General features: G+C 40.5%; 1 protein-coding gene across 8 annotated transcripts in view; it reads right to left on the reverse strand.

Moving 5' to 3' along the window:
- MAST3 (microtubule associated serine/threonine kinase 3) overlaps window positions 1-22,768 on the reverse strand; it is a 205,434-nt gene that overhangs the window by 20,242 nt on the left and 162,424 nt on the right. For all 8 annotated transcript variants that reach the window (XM_075282755.1, XM_075282727.1, XM_075282709.1 and 5 more), the window contains 9 exons: window positions 16,561-16,636; window positions 14,469-14,678; window positions 13,326-13,427; window positions 12,187-12,319; window positions 11,324-11,391; window positions 9,653-9,738; window positions 7,236-7,444; window positions 6,594-6,732; window positions 3,847-3,979 (listed from right to left, as the gene is read on the reverse strand). In XM_075282755.1, coding sequence (XP_075138856.1) covers window positions 3,847-3,979; window positions 6,594-6,732; window positions 7,236-7,444; window positions 9,653-9,738; window positions 11,324-11,391; window positions 12,187-12,319; window positions 13,326-13,427; window positions 14,469-14,678; window positions 16,561-16,636 — 1,156 coding nt within the window. The remainder of the gene's footprint in view (window positions 1-3,846; window positions 3,980-6,593; window positions 6,733-7,235; window positions 7,445-9,652; window positions 9,739-11,323; window positions 11,392-12,186; window positions 12,320-13,325; window positions 13,428-14,468; window positions 14,679-16,560; window positions 16,637-22,768) is intronic.

Consider the following 22,768-nt stretch of genomic DNA (forward strand, 5'->3'; position numbering starts at 1 on the left):
ACAGGGGAGGATTAGATACGTGTGTCTACACACAGTACCACAAGCCAGAGAATTAGATACACGTCTAAGCACACAGTACCACACGGGGAGGATTAGATACGCGCATCTGCACACAGTACCACATGCCACAGGATTATATACGTGCCTCTTCACACAATACCACACAGAGGAGGATTAGATATGTGTGTCTGCACACAGTACCACAATTTGGAGGATTAGATACATGCCTCTGCACACAGTACCACAAGCCAGAGAATTAGATACGCGTCTCAGCACACAGTACCACACGCCAGAGGATTAGATACACGCATCTGCACACAGTACCACATGCCGTAGGATTAGATACGTGTGTCTACACACAGTTCCACACGCCGTAGGATTAGATACGCGCCTCATCACACAATACCACACAGGGGAGGATTAGATATGCACATCTTCACACAGTTGTACACGCCATAGGATTAGATACACGCGTCTGCATACAGTACCACATGCTGTAGGATTAGATACGCGCGTCTACACACAGTTCCACACGCCGTAGGCTTAAATACGCACCTCTTCACACAATACCACACAAGGGAGGATTAGATACGTGCGTCTGAACACAGTACCACACTTTGGAGAAGTTAGATACATGCCTCTGCACACAGTACCACATGCCAGATAATTAGATACGCGTCTCAGCACACAGTACCACACGGGGGAGGATTAGATACACGCATCTGCACACAGTACCACACCAACAAGGATTAGATACTTGCGTCTAAACACAGTACTACACGGGGAAGGATTAGATACAGCTTTACTCCAAGTATCCATAACAACTGATCACAGGTTTTTCACTGATATCCAAAATGAGATACACATAATCACATGACGCTTATGGACATACACACAAACCACATACAAAATACACCAGTGCAAAATTGGACATTTCTTATGGGGCCACTACACAAACATAAAATGTAATATACCCGTGCGAAGCCGGGCCCTCCCTCTAGTATATATACCGATATATATATATATATATATATATATATATATATATATATATATATATATATATATATATATATATATATATATATATACTCTTCTGTGTTTTTCAGTGGCAGCAGGTCCCAGCTTTTGTTTGTTTTTTAGATCCCTGGCTGACATCAGCAATGACATTTGTGCTAGACGACTGCTGCACTCAGTCAATTACAGGCCTCAGCAGTGACATCTTCACAAACTGTATATGACTGCTGTGATATACCATTTTGCCATTTGTGACTGTGAATGAAAGACAGGACCTGATGTTCTCGAGTCCATTGTGCAGAACTATTAAAGAGGTTTTCCGATTTATATTTCCCCTCAGTTAAGTATAATCTATTACTTGTATAGTACAGGCATTCTCGATCAATATATGCAGACACACAGGCATGTTTTTACTAGATACACTCATATATACACTTATATAAAATATTAACAAAAAATAGATGGCACTGTGTAAAAAATAGTGATAATTGTGGGTTTATTGTACTATACAAAAATGCAATGTTTCAGCTCAAGACACTTGAGCCTTTTTAAAGCCAAAACCCCCCAAAAAACTAAAAGTGTCAAGTGTCATGAGCAAAACGTTGCATTTTGTATGGGGCAATAAACTCACAATTTTCTACGGAGTTCTGCCTATTTTTTGCATATTAGGACAGGCTTGTACCTTGAGGCTGACACCCTCTCTTACTGCTGCTGTCTTTGTGTGGACATTTATTTATATCTATGTTCAAACAAAGACAGCACCAACGACAGTGTGGGTGCCAGACCGAAGATATACGCAAAAGAAAGAAAGTTAGGCGGCATACAGAGAAGTAGCGAAAAAGTGTTTTTTGGTTTTTTTTTAATTACCCTAAATACACAAGCGACATTTATATGTATTTATGTGCACTAGAAGAGGTATCTGTCTATGTAACCCACTATTTCAGAAATTTTGTGAGGTGGTGATACATTGACAACATCTTCCTCATCTGGCAGGGAGATAGGGGTGCATTTCAGCAATTTCAGGTGCCGGCACATGGCAAGATGAGGAGCAGCCAGCCCTTCAGAAAGACATGATCTCCCGTGCCCAGAAGATCCGGATAGGAAGACAGGTATGTATGATGAGGTGAGCTGAGTTAGTTAGGAAAGGCTAGTAGTGGGTGGGCTAGCTAGGGGAACAGGAAAAGGATGTGAGGGAGTGAGAGGGGGAGGTACCATGAGTAAGCTCTGAGTGAAGAGCAATGCATCATGGTAGTTATAGAAAAAAAAATCAAAACCAAAAAAAAACCAGGAAGCTACAGGTAAACAAATGCAGAACATGTCAGGAGCTCCCAGAGAGACCCAGAAATCACTAAAAACACTGCTAAAGGGTATTTAGGTGCACTTATTAATCCATTTACTAGGACTAAAACTTAAATAAAAAAAAAAATTGTATGGGAAAACCCCTTTAATATTTCTTTTTAATTTGTATACAAATTAGCTATTTATGCCCCAAGGGCATTGTCACTCCTAGCATATCATCAGTGGTTTCCACCCAGAGTCACCCTTGGAATCAAGATGCAGTGACCACAAGTGAAAACGGGTACTCTGTCAGACCAATAAGACACTAGGTGAACAAAACATTCAATTTACATACAGCTGAAAAAACTATTTTCTCTGCGGTGCATGTTCACTCAAAAGGTATGTTTACTATTTGATTTTGGTGGCGACAGATTCTCTTCAAATAAAATTGGGACAAAGTCAAATCAGCCCATCACAGCTGACAAGTATCTCCATTCTACAGAGTCAAAAGCTTTTTCAAGGTCAACAGATAATATAGTCTGGTTCCCACAATTTGCATTCATGCAATGAGAATAACAAAGAGCCTTTGTATATTTACATCTCTATTCTTACCCAGCATAAAGTCAAACTGGTAAGATTTCAGGAAGGGCAAACACCTTTTTAATGTCGTTTTTTTTTTTTTTTTTTTAACTTTTAGAGAGATTGGCATATATGACCCACAATCAGTTGGATCCATCTCCGGCTTTAGAAATGGGACTCTCAGGGCCTTATGCATAGCGTCTGGCAGGGAGCCACCTCTTACAGCAGTTATACCAGTTCAAGGAATAAAGGGGTCAGAAATTTAAAGGCGGTTGTCCAGGATATACAGTTTTTTGCAAGGAGGTTGGGGAAGATGAAAAAAAAACAAAAACAAGCACACACACAAAAAAGCCCATGCCCACCTGTCCGCGGTTCTCCATTGTCCCCCGCTGCTGTCTAGTCTCATGAGTACTGAGGCCAATCAGTGGCCTAAGGAAAGAAACCAGGCCTTCACCTACATATGTCACCAGTGATGCCCCATGTCCTTTCCTTAGACCACTGAGACACGGAGCCTGTAAGCAGCAAGACCGGACCACGGAGGGAGACACCAGAGCACCGAGGCCAGGAGAGTATGAGTTTTGCATGTTTTTTTTTTTTTCCGCCTTCCCTGGCCTCCTTGTGGAAAGCTGCATATCCTGAACAACTCATGTTTATATCACTGATTTTCTTTTGGGACATGTTTACATTGCAGTATCCTGCTCAGTATTTGACATCAGAATGTTTCTGCCAAACTCAGAAAGGGGATGTAGAGAGAGAAAGTATAATGGAAAGATTTGTACCCCGTTTGCCTTGGCTTATAAAAGTCGATGCACAATACTGAGCAGAATACGGTCTTCGGAACAGCCTTAGGGAAATAATAATAATAATAATCCCATCTACCACCTTCTCCATCATGGTATACTACATTATCTGGGGAGAATACTGGAAAAGGATTTTATCAGCAGCTAGTGATGAATTTAAATGGACACAAACCTGTTTGTCCAAAAACTCTCTTGTGTCTTTTTCAATATGCCCTTCATACAGATTAGTTGTCATGTTCATAAGACCAATTTTAGACAGTCCAAAATCTGTAAGCTTGATATGTCCAAGTGAAGTGATCAACAAACTGCATAAAAAAAAATACAACACATACAAGAAAAGATTAAAGAAAGGGACTTCTTCAGCGATAACACATATTAAACACTAACCAAAAATAAAAATTTCAGACATATTAATCTGTGAACAGTTTTATTGTTTATAGTTCACTAAATATAAATTTCTATTACAAGTGCCCATTGCTCTCGCTTGTCACAAGATTACAGGGGGCTCAATGGACTTAAAGGGGTTATGCAGCTTCCAAAAATTATCTGCAAATACATTCACAGTAGTGCTAAATACTCACTGTTCCATTGTGCATCCTTTACTTGGCTTTATTTTACTTGAGACTGCTTGTGTCACTGTTTTTTACATGCAGTCTGTGAATCTGGCAAAAATCCCTGCTATCCCTCTCTGTGTTTGCTGTGCACAGGGGGGAGATGGGAAGTGAGCTTCCAAATGAAACATCACACATCATCATGTGACCTCAGATGTGGGAGTAATTTCTTTAATAGGAAGAGCAGGCAGATGCATCATGGGAAACGTATTTTGTTCACAGATTCACTGCATGTAAAAAAACAGTAATAAAAAGGAGTCTCAAGTAAAATAAAGCCAAGAAAAGGGTGCACAAGAAAACAACGAGTATTTAGCACTGCTGTAGATGTATTTGCAGATCATTTTTGAAAGCTGGATAACCCCTTTAACCCCTTAAGGACCAGGCCATTTTTTGGTTTCGCATTTTCGTTTTTCCCTCCTCACATTTCAAGAGCCATAACTTTTTCATTTTTCAGTTCACAGAGTCACATGATGGCTTATTGTTTGCGGGACAAATTGTACTTTGTAATGGCACCATTCAATATGCTGTGCAATGTACTGGGAAGCTGGAAAAAAATTCAGAATGAGGTGCAATTGGAGAAAAAATGCATTTGCGCCATTTTCTTATGGGTTTAATTTTTACAGCGTTCACTGTTTGGTACAAATGACATGTTACCTGTGTTCTACGTGTCAGTACGAACGCGGTGATACCAAATTTATATAGTATTTGAAATGTTTTGATACTTTAAAAAAAATGATAAACTTTGCAAAATAGAAAAAAAAAATTGTGTCATCATGTTCTAACACCTGTAACTTTTTCATATTTCCATGTATGGAGCTGGTTGTGGTGTCTTTTTATGCGGGACAAGATGACGTTTCTATTGATACCATTTGGGGAAAGATCTGATGGTTTGATCACTTTTTATTCAATTTTTTATAGGAGGCAAAGTGTTGAAAAAAACGCTTTTTGGCTGTTTTTATTTTTTTTGCCGTTACGCCGTTCACAGTACGGGTTAAATGTTTTAATATTCTAATAGTTCGGGCATTTTTGAGCGCGGGGATACCTAATATGTCTATGTTTAATGTTCTTTAATTACTTTTATAGCTAATCTAGGGAAAGCGGGGTGATTTGAACTTTTATATTTTTTAAATTTTTTTAATACTTTTAAAAACTTTTTTTTTTCTTCTGTTACATTTATGATCAGACCCCTTAGGTACCTTGAAACCTAGGGGGTCTGATCGCTCATACTATTCACTGCAATACTACAGTACTGCAGTGAATAGCAGAATCCCAGCACTTCTATTAGACGATGCCTCTGGCATCGTCTAATAGATCTCGGGCAGAGACAAGCCTGGAAGCCTTCAATAGGCTTCCGGCTGTCATAGCAACCGATCACCGCCCTCATGTGACGTTCAGGAGGGCGGCGATCGGCAAAACATGGCGGCGCCCGTGCCGCCGGCGCCGTTTACACACTGCGGTCACGTTTGACCGCAGTGTGTAAAGGGTTAACAGCAGCGATCGGCTCGGGCACCAACCGCTGCTGTTAGTGGCAGGTCCTGGCTGTATGATACAGCCGGCATCTGCCCTGTATGGAGCGAGCTCAGCGTGTGAGCTCGCTCCATACATCCCCATGCGACCCATGACGTACAGTTACGTCAAGGGTCGCTAAGGGGTTAAAAAGCACTGTGTTTGTTGCGCTATTATACTGTGTGGGAGCATTTGTGGAGTACGTTATACTGTGTGCGCGCCACTGTGGTGTATATTATACTGTGTGATGACCCCTGTGGAACATAATACACTCCACAGTGGACCCCACACAGTAAAATGTGCTCCTGTACCTATCTGTACTCCCATGAAGAGCAACCAGGCGAAGACCTTCTTCCACCAAAATGCAGGCTCTGATGAATTAGTTCATTGCACCTGCGTTGTGGCAAAGGTCACAATCTTCTGTCAGTGTAAGCAGCGCACCTGTGGCCTACGCTGACAGTTTTCAGTTTTATGCGCACTTGCATATACATACACCTGAAAAAAGCACTCGCTTGCCAGAGGATCTGGGAGAGCTGTCCCAGATTCCCTGTAAGAGCGCAATTAAGGAGCCTGGCTGGGTCGACTACATGTGTGCACACAGAGAGGGCTCCTAGTATCCCCTATGGCACACGGTGCCATAAGTTTGCCACCATGGGAATAGAAGGTAATAAACAGATACTCAAAGACCTATCATTGACCAAGAAAAGCTAAACTTCATGTACCTGTGTGTTAACCTGTGTAGCTACTTCACAGCACAAAGACAGTATAACATTACCAATATTAGAATTAGAGAAATGCTAACTTGTCAGGTTTGAGATCTCTATGAACAATTCCATAATTGTGCAGATACTCCAGTGCCAGGACAGTTTCAGCAAAGTACATGCGACTCATGTCAACAGGAAGAGGCCCCATATTCTTTAAAAGCGTAGCACAATCTCCACCTTTAAAAAATAAGATAAAATAAAATATATACCGGTATATTTGAAATTGCAAGTAAAATAAAAATAAGTGTATATGCTTTGTATTTCAGCATTTTGCTAGCTCTGGTTGTTTCTAGAGATGAGCGAGTAGTATTCGATCGAGTAGGTATTCAATTGAATACTACGGTATTCGAAATACTCGTACTTGGTCGAATACCACGCGGTAAACGCAGTAAAAATTTGATTCCCCTCCCACCTTCCCTGGTGCTTTTTTTTACACCAATAACTATGCAGGGGAGGTGGGATAGGAACTAGGCATAAAAAAAAATAAAAAATAACCGTATACAGTAGAGATGAGCGAGTAGTGAAATATTAAAAAATTCGATTCGAGTAGACCTCAATATTCGACTATTCGATCGAATACCTACTCGCTCATCTCTAGTTGTTTCACCTTTCTGACCTTCAATCCATTCAGACTGATGTGGATAGAACATAAGCTGCTTTGTTGGGACAACCATACCTACCTTCCACATACTCCATCACCATGCAAAGATGTCTTCTTGTTTCAAAAGAGCAGAACATGCTGACAACAAAGGGATTCTCTGCAAAAGTTAATATATCTCTTTCAACGAAAACTTGCTGGATCTGGTTTCGCAGGATCAAATTTTGCTTGTTGATTTTCTTCATGGCAAAGCGCTGGCGAGTCTCTTTGTGTCTGACAAGATACACAGCACTACCAGAACAAAAGGGACACAATGAGTTTCATTGAAGGGTTTGCCCAGAGTAGAAAATCACACAGTTTGCCAATAAACAGTAGTGACTTGGTTATTTATTTATAGAAAAAAGTGATCCAATATCAAAAATATATATGAGTAGCAAAAGTATGTGAATCCTCAGGATTAACTGATAATTTGAAGGTGAAATTAGAGTTTGCAGTTTGTGATCAATGGAATAACAGGTGTGAGTAGGAGACTTCACTTTAAAGAACAGGGATCTATCAAAGTCTGATGTACACAACACACGTTTGTGGCATATAGGATGGAGATCGCTGAAGAGGAGGTGCTCATCAGGTTGGAAAAGGGTACAAAATGTTCATGAGTCAGATGTTGTACAAATGAAGTTTAAAGCTATTACTACCCTACCCAGAAGTGGCCACCAAAGATCAAACCAAGAGCAAGGCTTATTATAGTGTGCAAAGTCACAACTAGCCACCAAAGGCCTTTTTCACATTAGCTAATGTGAATATGCCTGAGTCCTCTGACCAACAAACATGTGCATGTCAGGACTTCAAGGTGAAAGCTGCTTCTCTCTAAGAAGGATATAGGGCAGTACCATGGTTGTCCTGGGTTCAAATCCAGCCAAGGACAACATCTGCAAAAGGACTGTATGTTCTACTTGTATTTGCATGGGTTTCCATCCAGCCCAGATACTCTGGTTTCCTCCCACACTCCAAAGACATAATGATAAAGAATTAAGAGAGCCCTTTTGGGACAATGTTAACAATATCTGTAAAGCCTGGTGGTAAGCAAGCTAAATAAATAATATAATTGCTGTCTGTCTACAGTTTGATAGCCTAGATAAGCCAGAAACCTACTGGAACAATGGTTTTTGGATTAAATAAGAAGAGTTATCTTTGAAGAAAAGAAAACTCTGCATTCTAGGAAAAAAATAAATAAATCATACCATCTATGAAACAGCATGGTGGTGGTAGAATCATGATTTGGGCCTGTTTTGCTGTATCTAGCCCAGGATGGCTCACCATCATTGATGGAAAAATTGATTCTGAATTATACCAGCAAATTCTCAAGAAAAATGAATCTCAAGTTAGTGTGGGTCATGAGGCAAGACAAAGAAAGCAAGCACATAAGTCATTCTACCAAAGACTGGTTAAAAAAAATTAAGTTAAAAGTGGAACGGCCAAGTCACAGTTGTGACCTGAAAGAGGATCTTTCACCTCCTGTAATACACCACTAGAAAGCTGACAGTGCGCTGAATTCAGTGCACTATCGGCTTTCCCGTTCTATTCTTATCCCTGCTCCTGTCTGAGCAAATTCTGCATGTAGAGTAGCAGCACTGCACATTGAGCCTCAGTGTACAGCACTGCTACTTAGCAGCGGTATACAGCAAACAGCACTGTAGACCGGGGGGTGCTGGCGGGACCTTTGCGTACAGCGCTGCGCTGTAGGCCAGGTCCCCGCCAGACGCCATGACACTGTGGCCAGATTGCTGCCCGCCCTACATCATGTGCTGTGCCAGATAGTTTAAAGACAAAGTTTACGAGCAATCATCAATTACTGGAAACAGTTACATGCAGTTATTGGTGCACAAGGGGGTCAATACAAAATACTGCACGCAAAGATTCACATACTTTTGCCATGGGAAGAATATGCAAATCTGCCTTCCATGATGTAATTAGGAAGACAGTTGCTGCCTCATTGTTGCAAACCAATAGAGGGCGCTCACTGGAATGTGCAAGCCTGTCTTGATTCCAGGATTCCAGTGAAATAACCCAATAATGGCTGCTCCCTTTAGCCTCATGCCCGACCTTCCAAGAGGCCTTTGTTTAGCAATGACGCTGGGATTAATACCAGGTATAATCTCTCAATCGAGGACAGCTGTTTCGATCTGGTTGGATCTCTTCAGCCCGATGTAGAGAGGACTATAACCTGGTAGAGGTGAGAGGCTTAGACAGGCATATCTGCCAGTCACAGATATGTGAGATTAGATCATTTTTTTCAAGAAATAAAATGTCCAAGACGAATATTATTCACTCACTTGTTTCATTTGGTTTTCTATCTACTTTTTGCAATTGTGTGAAAACACAATATATGGTTATAAGATCAAATTTATTCAGAAATATAGAAAATTCTAAAGGGAACAGGACTAAACTGGCTTACTGACGATCACATCTAGAGCAAAATAAAGGCTTTCTATCACATACCCATAGGCACCATTGCTGATTAACTTGATAGTTTCAAAATCGTTCTCCCCTGGTTTCTTTCTGGTAGGAGTACTAGAATTACAACTCTTAAAGAAAAAACAGTTTTTGTGTAAATACACATCAAAGTATTACATACAAAAAAACATATCCAATGACTAGGGTGATAGATATCAAAACTAAATAAAAGTATACAACCAGATCCAGAAAACTTTTGTCATTTCAGTAACTCAGAGAATATTAAAATAAGATGTTTTTCCAATGTATTTATTTTTCAAATATGGGCCTGTATTAAGTTGTGCTCTGTGTTTTCGCCAAGTGTTTTATTATTGGATATGGCTACCACAGGGTTCATACAGTGGTGGCAATGTTGTCTTCTCAACGGCTTGCCAATCCTCCTCACAGCTCTAATCTAGTATACTGAACAGCTAGAGGGCTAGTAAAGCCATCCTATGCTGCTGCTGTGTATTCATATGCTGTGTACTAGTTCTCACCTCCTAAACACATTTCTCTAATAGTGAGGATCTGACATCTTAGGTCTTCTCTGCCCTGCCATCACAACTCAAGTGCAGTCTTGGTGGGCACAGTGCAGTGTATAGCTAGTCAGTGCTGGGAGATAGCAGGAAAAAGGAATATAGAAAAAGGAATAGCAGGAAAAAGGATATAAATACAGAGGGACACAGGGATAGAGAGGTCGTACAATATCCTTTCTTGGGATAAAGAAAAGAATATATACTATTCACTTGACTAAAGGAAACATCACGTGCATTTACTGATATAATAAAAGACTGTAGAATGCTCTGCTCATGTCTCAGAGGAGACCAGAACACAAAGGAGCGCAGCGCTCAGTACCTTCATGTCAGCAATAATTCAGTTCTTATCACTTGGACCAACACTGAACACAACTGCTGACACGTCACAATGCCAATAACTTTTCTAAGGGAGCCTTCATACGATGTAACGCTGCGCTCATTCTGATCATAAAAACATGTTTAGATTGAGCGCGTAAAAAGCAGCTCCCATTGACTTGAATGGGAGCCGGCATACGTGCGCTCCCCATTGAAATCAATGGGAGGCTTTTTTCCCTATGCTTTCAATGTACATATTACACGCATAATACATTGAAAGCAATAGGGAAAAAAGCCTCCCATTGATTTAAATGAGGAGAGCACGTATGCAGGCTCCCATTCAAGTCAATGGGAGCTGCTTTTTACGCGTTCATTCTGAAAGTGTTTTTACGATCAGAATGAGCGCAGCGTTACATCGGGTGAAGGCTCCCTAAAACTAAAAAGTTAATTTGCACTGAAAATTATGATATGAAAATTATGAATTATGTGTGTTCAAAAACAGAAGCGGACATCATTTGGAGTAATTTGGCTATTGTACCTATGTTTCACTGCTAATGCAATTACCTTTGCCATTAGTGTGTGTAAATCCAGGCCAAAGAGTCAATCAATGAGAAAGACATTGATGAGCAATCTTTTACAGGTTGATGCAAACTGAATGGGGGGGGGGGGGGGGAGAGAATTGGCACCCACTGCAAATAATTGCACTGAATATTGGGCCCTAATATTCTAATAAAAGCATGTTCTATATTCCATGGAGATCATATACCCATATTGCAGTTTAGAATACAATATTCTTATAGGACTGTTTAGCTCTCAGTGGTCTTACATCTTGAAATTCTTCTTGTTCCAACTGCAGTGTGGATTCTGCATCATAATTATCCAACTGAACAATTTCTGTAAAGAGAAGGCATGTGTCAAAATCTTTATTATGAGTGGAAACATTGGGGAAGGATTTAATTTGCGCCAAATTTATCAAAAGTTGCCCAATGTTTGATAAAATAGTTGCAGCTATGTGTGTTACACATCTGTCTTAGGCTCAGTTCACATCTGCACTGGTACTCTGTTCAGTTCCCCTTGCTGCATAAAAATGCAAGCAGCGCTTTTCTCTATGCATTTGTCGCCCTTTTTGGGCAGAAACCACACAGACCCAATTATATGCTATGGGGTCTGTGGGTTTCTTAATGTAACCACTTTTTTATGCGGATTAGGTTTCCATTCATGGGGGTCCCCAAGTGGAAAGGAGAAAGTACCAGCAAGAAAGCTCCATTCAACACGATCAAAAGCCTTCTCAGCATCAATAGATAGAAGGTCCAGTGTGGACATGGTTGTGACATAATGTTGATCGCCCTGTTACTTTTTATACGAACGTCAGAATTCTGGAGTACAGGGCTTGGTAAATTCCCCCCATTCTTATAATGGATGGCTGTGGAGTCCTGAAAATGTAATCCTAGATACTGCCTGCCAAACTATTTCTGTAGAGAACAGAATACTTACATTTTCTTGCTCTAGAAAATAAAGTAGAGCTATTTATACTACTACTGAGGTATTTCTACATTTTAATAATTTATATACAACTGCATACAACTATATACAAAGCTGTAATTTTGCAATATCTATAGAGGCACTGTTTGGAGAAAAATAAAATTGATAACAAGTTAGGAAAAACATGGTACATGATATTTAATTTACCTTCTAATGGATCTTTTGTGAGCCCTAATTGGCTAATGATGTAACGTGGAATGTCAGTCTTTATACCATGGCCCTCCTTGGCATGACCCTCTGCAGCCTCTAGCAGATGGTAAAATTGCTCTGGATCAAATTCCTATACATAAAAAATGTACTGAAATCAGCACAGATAAATCAGCAAAACTACATTTAAAAGAGTATGTTGGTCATGATCTGTTAGGAAAATCTGCCAAGCTGACAGACATATGGGGTGAAATGGGGGGTGAAATTTCTGTGACATTCTTATGGGCTTTGCTTTTACTGTGTTCACTGTGCAGCCAAAAGAATGTCACCAGTATACTATGGGTTGGTACAACTTTGACAATACCCAATTTATATAGCTATTTATATTTAAAAAAAAAAAAAAAAAGCCGTGCTGTACGGGGACAAAATATCGCGCATGCTTGGTCCGCCATTTTGCGGCGGTGGTCTGTTACACGAGTGTACTGTGCCTGCAAAAATGCGAAACTGGGCATGAGCATTCAGCTCTGCCCGAACTCGAAGTGGCAGAGCCGGCTGCGCATGTGCGAGATTTCATCCCCATAGAACGCAGAGTCTGATGCCTACGAAAGGGAGAAGATGAAGAGGGGCATGAACAGAATTAACTAAGGGGCGGCAAGAGGTTATGACTAGAGAGGAGTGAATATGCTCGATCAAATACCTCGGCTGCATAGCTCCTGGTGCAAAAACACTTCTGGGGCTTCGAATTTTTACTGCCCCTCCCACCTTCCCTACCGCCAGGAGCGGTGCAGCCGAGGAATTCGATCAAGCTCATCTCTAGTTATGACACAAGGGTACCTGAAGCACACGGGGAACACTGTGCTCCCTGAGCAGAATTTACATATCGCAATAAACAGATTTTTACAGAAATGGCAGGGAGAAGAAGAGAATGTAAGATAGGAGAGGAATAGCCTTTTTAAAGGCTATTCCAATGTGCCATTAGTTCAAAAGTTGATTTTCTAATGATAGATTACATTTAAGCTTGTGTAAAATAGCAAAAACAAACTATATTTCATTATTAAATTATTATGTTATTTAAGGGAATATTCCTATAAATTTAAGACTTTTTTTTTTAACACTCTGGCCATAAAGACTTAAATTACCAAACACTCAAGGAGTCTTGCCGGACGTGCAATAACCATCAGCAACTTTCTTGCTAGCTGAACAATAAAAGTAACCTCTTCACTCTCTGAGCGATTGTAGGCCTGAAACAAAACAAAGGTTATAGCCAAATTATGTCAAGCGAATATATTGCTGCAATGTAGTAGTTTTTCACTAAATAAAAATGTAACCTAACTTTGTAATAGATCTTCATTACAAATGTCCAACTGCTTGGATTTTACAGCTCTGATGTAGACTGTGAGCCGTCAAGGTAACAGATAATCTTTAGAGTCTGATCCTGCAGGCTCATTCCTTATTAGTTCTGCGTTTGGCTAATGGGGCACCATTCATCAAGTTTTAACATCTATTTAGCAGATCTGTAAAATCTGATCCGCTACATGGATTTTAAAAATTTACTGTGAAAGGTATAAACCAAAAAAAAAAACAAAAAAACATTTAAATGTGTTACCATAAAAAAAAAAAAAAAAGGTAGGATAACACTATATAGAAATGTTTGAAGCAAAAATTGTAGCTCTTTTCACTACTGCCTGCACATAGAGCATCAGAGCACACACAAAAATGTCAGACTGTTCCAGTCATAAAAAATATTGGCTTAACGGTTGTACTTTACAGATTAAAGGGATTCTATCATTAAAACTTTTTTTTTTTTTTTTTTTTTAACACTAAAAGCACGCAGGAATAGCCATTAGAAAGGCTATTCATTGCTTACCTTTATTTTGCAGGTCCACGCCGCCGTTTTTGAATTTTTCTTTTCTCCATTATGTGAATTGTGCTCAAAGCACAGCGTCGTCATCAATTCCAGCGGTGCCTCTCCTCTTCTTTGGCACACTGCGCATGTTCCACAGCCATTTTGCGGTGGTCTCGAGTAAGAGACCATCGCAAAATGGCCATGGAACATGCGCAGTCTGCCGAAGAGGAGGAGGTGCGTCAGAAATGGAAGACAGAGGCAGCGTTGGAATCAATGACAATGCTGTGCTCTGAGCACAATTTGCATAATGGAGAAAAGAAGAAAAATTTGAAAACAGTGACGTGGACCTGCAAAATAAAGGTAAGAGATGAATAGCCTTTCTAAAGCAAAAGCAAATAAAATTAGGTGAAGAACAATTAAATTCATATTCACTCACATCTTCTAGCATTTTTTCTAATTTCTCCTGCAACTCCACAAAGTATCGAGAGGTAATAAGAGCCCCCTTGGATTTATCGAGGCAATCTCGTGCCAATTCAATAATTTGGTGATGTATAAAGCCTAGGACACCATCGGCAAGAGGTAAGGTGCGACTAGGGCAGAGGTTTGTGATGATGTCTTCAAGTCTTTCCTCCATTTGTGCAGTTGCCTAAAGTACAGAAATACATGTTAACTAAAGTATTCAAAAGAATATCAAACAGTAAAACATTTCAGCAGAGAACTCATTGACCTTTAGAAAACAGTTAATGTGGGTGTATTTTAGATGTAAGATGAAATACTTTCTCTCTATTTTTTTTATGTCCCTTAATCAAGTTGTGCATAAATACTCCACTAACCTAAATCTGATCATCATAAAAGTGCTTATCTAGGTTTAAAGGAAACCATGAGTTGCCCTCAGGACATAGAATTAAACTTTGCATTGCATTCTGGCCATTTCCATTCATTAGGTACTGCTAAGTTCAACTGGTACTGCTGTGGATCTATTTATGCACAGACACATATTCAGAGAGTGATATTATACACAAGCTTTGGATACAGTCTGCCCAAATATTAATATTAAAATAAAGAGGGCACAGTCAAAAGAGCCCTGCATCAAAGGTTTGGGAGGCATCTACCTGTAAAATTATTAACTCTCGTTGGTGACTTATTCTGTTATTACCACAGACATGCCATTTAAAGCATTGATATTATTGGATATTGTGCGCTCTGCTACAAATATAAGCGGGAATTGTCTCAATTATACTCATACATGAGTACTAGAAAACCAACTAATAAAGCTGTATAATATGACATGCCACACTAATATAAAAAATAATACCGGTAACTAAGTCATTATTAGAACACTGATAGAATCCTTTAAAAAATAAATATATGATGGAAAATAAACAGCTGAAGCAAGATCCCCCAAGCATATGGAATGAACGCCATGTAAATATATAGAAATGTGAATGGCACATCCACTTCTCTAACAATCAGCTAACGCTGCCATGTAACGTGCATAAATACTGTAGCGTTGTCCCTCATTCAATGTCCTGCATTATGTGATAATTATAGTGTGAGGTAAAGCATGATATTGTCCACTGCTGAGGATAACCAACCAAAGCTTTTGAAAGAGGCTTCTTTTTCTCCATCCCGCCACCCATGCTCTGTTATGCTCAGCAGTCGACAATATTGTACTTTACCTCACACTATTGTGATATAGCAGTAGTTCCTTAACGTGACTGGCACAAACCTGTAACCTGCCAAACAACCTCTACTAAAACACACAGTTTATACGTATGAACAGATTCCAGACCCAATGCAAACACTGTTAAACTGTGGCTCCTTCAAATATCTAATTGTGGGGTGCAGAGATTCAGACTAACAAACCAAAATTGAGATGGAATAAAACTTGACCTTTATTAGTAATTTTAAAAGCCCCCCCAAAAAAGTGGTACCGTTTGACTACCACCAATAATAGGCGATATTAAAAGGTGGAGTGGAGTGGTAATAACGTCCTAAATATGTAAGTCTCTCAGGAAAAGGCCTTAATGTTCGACCTATAAAATCCACCTGACATAGACTCACTAGCGTTAGGCTGGGTTACTGATCTAACTGGTTTTTGTTATTTGGTTCCATGAATCACCCACAACCCCCACATACTAGAGGACAGGCATGCATACAATCGGGCTGAGCCAATATTAGGACCTAATACACACTAGCAGGGCATGTAGTTATCACTCCTTCCTATTTATAACCCTCCACCCCACACACGCTCGATTGTCAGCACATTGGTAGATTAAAAGCTCGGCCTGACGGTCGGTCCGTTTCACCAGACAAAAGCCGGTTCATCAGAGGCAATACGAGCTATTTAAATATTGCCTGGATCAGTATGTGTTAGTAGTGTGTAGTCGATCAGGTCGTCTGTAATGTATAGCCAGAGATTCAGACCCCACTGATTTAATATTGGTCAATATACTGTTCAATATTAAGGATAGGCCATTCATCTTTAAAAAGCTCAACACGTGCCATAGATTTCATTTCGCACCTACCTTGGGAAATCTTTCCTTGTAAACATGATTCATCATAATAATTTCATTATCAAAATTGGCAGATGCTCGTCCAGGGCTGGGAAAAAAACAACAACAAAAGGAATCACTTCAGTGAAACTCAAACTCCTCTGCTTTTATATAGACAGCAATTTCAGAAAGTTTTCAGATTCCCACACTTGTATTACATTAAAGGGTCATTTAAGGTCTTACTTTATCTCCTTCAGGTCACAGCCTAAAAGTACCTTAACCCCTTCCCGACATTCGCCGTAATAGTACGGCGCTGCTGGGAAGGGCTTCCCGCAAGCCGCTGTACTATTACTGCGGATGCATGGTGCGCACACAGAAACTGTGTGCGCACCATGCACAGCGGGTGTCAGCCGTAATACACAGCTTACAATGCCCCGTAACACCCGCGGTCGGAACCGGGTCCGATCGCGGGTGTTAACCCCTGATATGCCGGCGATCAACATGACCGCCGGCACCTCCGGGGTTCCGTTCTAAAATGGTGCCGATCGGCACCCCCCGCGCCGGTTTTGGGGGGTGCCGGTGTTCGTAGGGGGCAGCCCGGGGTCTGATCAGTGACCCCGGGTCTACCCCTTCACTTACCCCGTCCTCGCACCTGGCTGATCCTGCCGTAAATGAAGCTGTCAGCCTGTGCGTCTACACAGGCTGACAGCTTCCTATACACTGCAATACACGTGTAACACGTGTATTGCAGCGTATCTCTATTGAAGCAGTGATCAGCCGATCACTGCTTCAATCCCCCATGGGGACAGAAAAAAAAAGTTGGACAAAAGTAAAAATAAAAAAGTTTAAATAAGTTTAAAATAAATTAGAAATAAATAAAGCCCCAAAAATCCCATTTTCCCCATATAAAATGTTTTATTATGTAAAATAAAGAAAAATAGAAAAAAACATTACATATTTGGTATCGTCGCGTCCGTAATAACCTGAACAATGAAATTAAAACATTATTTAACCCGAACGGCGAATGTCGTAAAAAAAAAAAACGTAGAAAACCACACAAAATAATGATTATTCACCACCTTTCCCTTACAAAATGTTCAATAAAAAGTAATCAAATGGTCAGATGAAAACCAAAATGGTACCAATAAAAAGAAGAGGTCTTCCCGCAAAAAATAAGCCCTCAACCAGCTCTGTCTAGCGAAAAATAAAAACGTTATGCCTTTCAGAAGATGGCGATGCAAAAATAATTGATTTTTTTCCCTGAATTGAATTCTATTCTGCACAAATAGCAACGCATTAAAAAATCATATAAATGAGGTATCGCCGTAACCGTACCAACCTGCAGAATAAAGGTAACATGTTACTTATGCTGTACGCTGCACGGGAAAAAAAATAAATGCTAAAAATCAATGCCAGAATTGATGTTTCCTTTTACATCCCACCCAGAAAGAGTTAATAAAATGTAGTCAATAGTTACAGGGCCCAAAATGGTGGCATTGAGAAGCTCATCTAATACCGCAAACACCAAGCCCTAATATGGCCACATTGCCAGAAAATAAAAATAAAAATCTAGCTTGTACAATGTGAAGACAAAAACCCCAAAAGTCGCCAAATCATTAGGACATAAGTGGCTGCGACTAGAAGGAAATGTGTAAGCGGTGCGAGTGTTTTCAGGGGACCCCCCCCATATTTAGAGCTTATAACACATAATACAGCAGCGCTGATCCCCCAGAATGCCCCTCTTCCCCATCCGTGTCATAGGAGCTAGTGGGAAAATAGAATGGGATTTGGTGTACCCAATTTACTCCGCACAGCTTACATATTCACTTCGGGGTTACTAATGCTCACTACATCACTTGATAAATTCTTTGAGGGGTGCGGTTTTCAAAATGGGGTCACTTTCTAGAGGTTTCCACTGTTTTGACTCCTCAAGGGCTTTGTAAATGCGACATGGTTCCTGAAACTGATCACAGCCAGATCTGCCCTCTAAAAGCTCTTTGGCGCGCCTTCCCTCCTGCGTCTCGCTGTGCGTCCATATATTAGTTTACACCCACAAGTGGGGTACTATGGTAGTCTGGAGAACTTGCATAACAAATTGTGGGATGCGTTTTCTCCTTTAACCCCTTGTGAATGTGCAAATTCTAGGGCTAAACGAAAATATTAGTAAAATAAATTCAAATTTGAAAATTTCACCTCCATTTTGTATTAATTCCTGTTAAGCACTTATAGGGTTAAATGACTAGGTATATGTTGTTTTGGCTTATTTAAGGGGTGCAGTTTTGAAAATGGGGTGATTTATGGGGGGGGTTTAATACAAGGGTCTTTCAAAGCGCCTTCATAACTGGATTAGTCCCTTAAAAAATGGGTTTTGGAAATTTCTTGAAAATTTTGAATATTGTTGTTTCACTTGTAAATCTTATAATGTCTGTAAGAATTAAAAGGGCTCCTAAAGTTTGATGCCGACATAAAGCAGAGATCTGGGACATGAGATTTATGATATAATTTTGGCGGTCTGACTATCTGTATGTAATGCACATCATTTCAAACTTTATAAAATGCATATTTTTCAAAATTTCCACCAAATTTCCTATTTTTTCATAATTAAACACAAAACATATCAACCAAAATTTACCACTAACATGAAGTACAATGTGTTACGAAAAAGCAATCTTAAAATCACTTTGGTAAGTTAAAGCATTCCAAAGTTATTGCCACATAAAGTGACACGTCAGTTTTGAAAAATCGAGCTTGGTCAGGAAGTCAAAAAGTGCCATTGGCGGGAAGGGGTTAAAGAGGATCTTTTAAATCCTCAGGCACATGTGGTTTTATATACCGCTAGAAAGCCGACAGTGCGCTGAATTCAGCGCACTGTCGGCTTTCCCATTATGTGGCCTTGGAGAAGAGCTATCGGAGCTATTCACTGTCAGAAGGGTATTCCTGATAGTACTGTCAGGAAGGCTATTGCCAGTTAGACTGTGTGTAGCCCTATACTGTGAGGGGGCGTTTTTTACAGCCCAGCGATGATGGTGAGCAGGGAGGAACGCCACCTCACTATATAGACCAGACCTGGGCAATGTACGGCCAGTGGGCCACATCCGGCCCTCTGATTGCTTCTGTACGGCCCGCATAGCTTTTGGAAGTTTGTTCAAGGACCTGTGATGACGTCATCACAGCCTATCACCAGGATAGGCTATGATGACTCGTTAGTGGGCGGAGCCACATGGGACTGTGTGCTTGCTGCAAGCTGCTGGCAATGGAAGCTGCTGGATGATAAAGAAGAGAGAAGAGACAGCATGTGTGAGCAAGAGGGGGGAACTAGGAGCAGATGTAGGGGGGGGCAGTTAAATTGAACGCAGATGCAGGGGGGAAATTAAACTAGGGGGCAGATGGAGGCTGACATTAAACTGGGGCAGCTGGAGGAGGATATTAAACCCACTGTTTAATGTCCTCTATAGTTTCTGCTAGCTTATACTGGGGCATCAGGAGAGGGACTTAATACTGTGAGACATTTGGAGGGAAACGTTATAATGTGGGGGTGTATAATGTTATGGTGACTGTAGGACGATTATACTTTGTGGGGGCTAGAGATGAGCGAGTACTATTCAAAACGGTAGTTTAGAATAGCACGCTCCCATAGGAATGAATGGACACAGCCGGGGCCAGCGTCCTGCTGCTTAACCCCCTGTGCGCCGGCTGTGTCCATTCATTCCTATGGGAGCGTGCTATTCTAAACTACCGTTTCGAATAGTACTCGCTCATCTCTAGTGGGGGCACATGGAAAGATGATTGAGAATGGGCAGAGTAAGCGTAGAAGTGGGTGGAGCTAAATTTGCCACGGTGCGCATGGCCCTCTAGAACCGTTACAATTTCTCATGTGGCCGCATGGGAAAATTAATTGCCCACCCCTGGTATAGACTGTCGGTATAGACTGTCAGGAACACCCTTCTGTCAGTGAAGAGCTATCGGTAACAGCACTGAAAGCTCTTCAACTGGGGCATATAATGGGAAAGCTGACAGTGCTTCAAGTCAGTGGTAAATTTTGGCCGAAATGTTTTGTTTTGTCAAATAGAAAATTTGGTGAAAATTTTGAAAAAGAAAAAAAAAATGCAGTTTCAAACTTTGATAGGCATACTACCCAAATTACTTCATAAATATAAATTTACCATATCTCTGCTTTATGTTAGCATCATTTTTAAAATTTTCCAAATTTTTAAGAATATTTCTAAAACCTATTTTTTAAGGGACCAGTTCAGTTCTGAAAGACCCTAATAGTAAGCCTATAGGTGTTTCACAGATTTTTTTTTTTTTTTTTTATTTTTTTTTATTTTACCATTAGAACGTGAAAATGAAAAAAATTCCTTTTTTCGTTTCTAATAAAATATCACTTCAGCCCCAAATATTTCATGCCCGCCGGTCACGAGAAAATGGCCACTTTGCCCTAGAAGTTACAAGCCTCCGCCAGAAGAAGATGCGGTGAAGACCTTGTTCCAGAAGATGATGGAGGCGGTGCTGGAGAGTTCTCTGGCAGCATTGGGGACGCCCCCAGTGCTATTTGAGCACTGGGGCCCGCCCCCAGTGCTGCGAGAGAACACATTTACATACCAACAAAAAACGGATTTTCAAGCGAATGGTGGCACGGAAAAGACAACAAAAGGTAGGAGAATAGCCTTTCTTAAGGCTATTCCGATGTGTTAATGAGAAAAAATTGTGATTGAATGATAGGATCCCTTTAAAATCAGCGAAGTCTGTCTGAGTGGCAGAATCGTAAGCTGCCCAAGCTTGTAAATGTGCCCTGCTGGTAGGCACATTGCGTGTACTTGGCATAATGGCTTCATTTGGAGACATTTCTCCAATAGCCATCTCTGCCTCTCCTATCCTATGGGAAGAATATGCAAATCCGCCTTCCATGATGTAATTAGGAAGACAGTTGCTGCCTCATTGTTGCAAACCAATAGAGGGCGCTCACTGGAATGTGCAAGCCTGTCTTAAGACAGGATTCCAGTGAAATAACCCAATAATGGCTGCTCCCTTTAGCCTCATGCCCGACCTTCCAAGAGGCCTTTGTTTAGCAATGACGCTGGGATTATTACCAGGTTATAGTCTCTCAATCGAGGACAGCTGTTTCGATCTGGTTGGATCTCATCAGCCGGATGTAGAGAGGACTATAACCTGGTAGAGGTGAGAGGCTTAGACAGGGTTCGGGGGATATTGTCACTCCTTAGGGAGAGACCACCATATAGGATTTGCATATTCTTCCCATAGTTCCTTGCAAAGTGGAGTGCTAAAGGCTTAACAAGTCTCCACACACCTATATGGTGGTCTCTCCCTAAGGAGTGACAATCTCCTATCCTAGTTATTTTTGAGGATAGACTAGAGTGTCCGCTAATGTCTAACCTGTCACCATCGCTGGCAGTAAAACCCTCAAAATTGTCATCGCTGTCTGACACATTTTCTTCACTATCAGAACATAAAAGGACATAAACCTCTTCCACAGTGTAAAATGTCTCTGGCCCAGCACACTGTATGGACGTGGAAATTTCCCTTTAATAAAAAAAGAAACAAACAAAAAAAACACTTGTGGTTTTTGATGCAGTTTTTGCAAAAATGCATAGAAAAACCATGTTATGTTTTTTCCACCTCCCTTTGATTTCAATGAGTTTTTCAAGGCAGAATCTGCCTGAAAATAAGTCATGTTGATTTTTTTTCCCCTCTAGGTGAAAAAAAAAAAAAAAAAAAAAAATCAGCTACAAGAAAAAATTGCTACGGGAGACTTTTTTTTTTTTTGAGGCGTATTCCTTCTTAAAATCAGCATGCAAAAAACTATTTTTCTCTGCAGATCCCATCTCCAATTAGACAGGAAGTATCAAAACACAATTAGTTTCAAGGTTTCAGGTCTATCCAGGCTGAACCAGGCTGCAGTCTGGTATAACTACTTTAGCCCTAAGGCAGGCAAGGGGAATTGAGCTGTCTGAGCTGCATGTGATTTATCAGCAGCAGAGCAGCTCTACCCGTATAACTACTTTAGCCTTAGATAGGTGTTACTATCCGGTTACTCTGTATACCAGCCTGCTAACAAGTCCTCTTTTGTAGGCACTTTATTGCACAGCAGAGAGCTTCAGTGTTTTAACAAAATGAATTATTAACTGTAGCTCCAGCTTATGGGAAGGAAAAATCTATAGCAGTGGAGTTATTTGCCAGCCAGTACTCTATAGAAGGCTATAGCACACGTTTTTCCAGCCCT

This window comes from Leptodactylus fuscus, chromosome 1 (genome assembly GCF_031893055.1).
Source record: "Leptodactylus fuscus isolate aLepFus1 chromosome 1, aLepFus1.hap2, whole genome shotgun sequence".
Classification (NCBI taxonomy): domain Eukaryota; kingdom Metazoa; phylum Chordata; class Amphibia; order Anura; family Leptodactylidae; genus Leptodactylus; species Leptodactylus fuscus.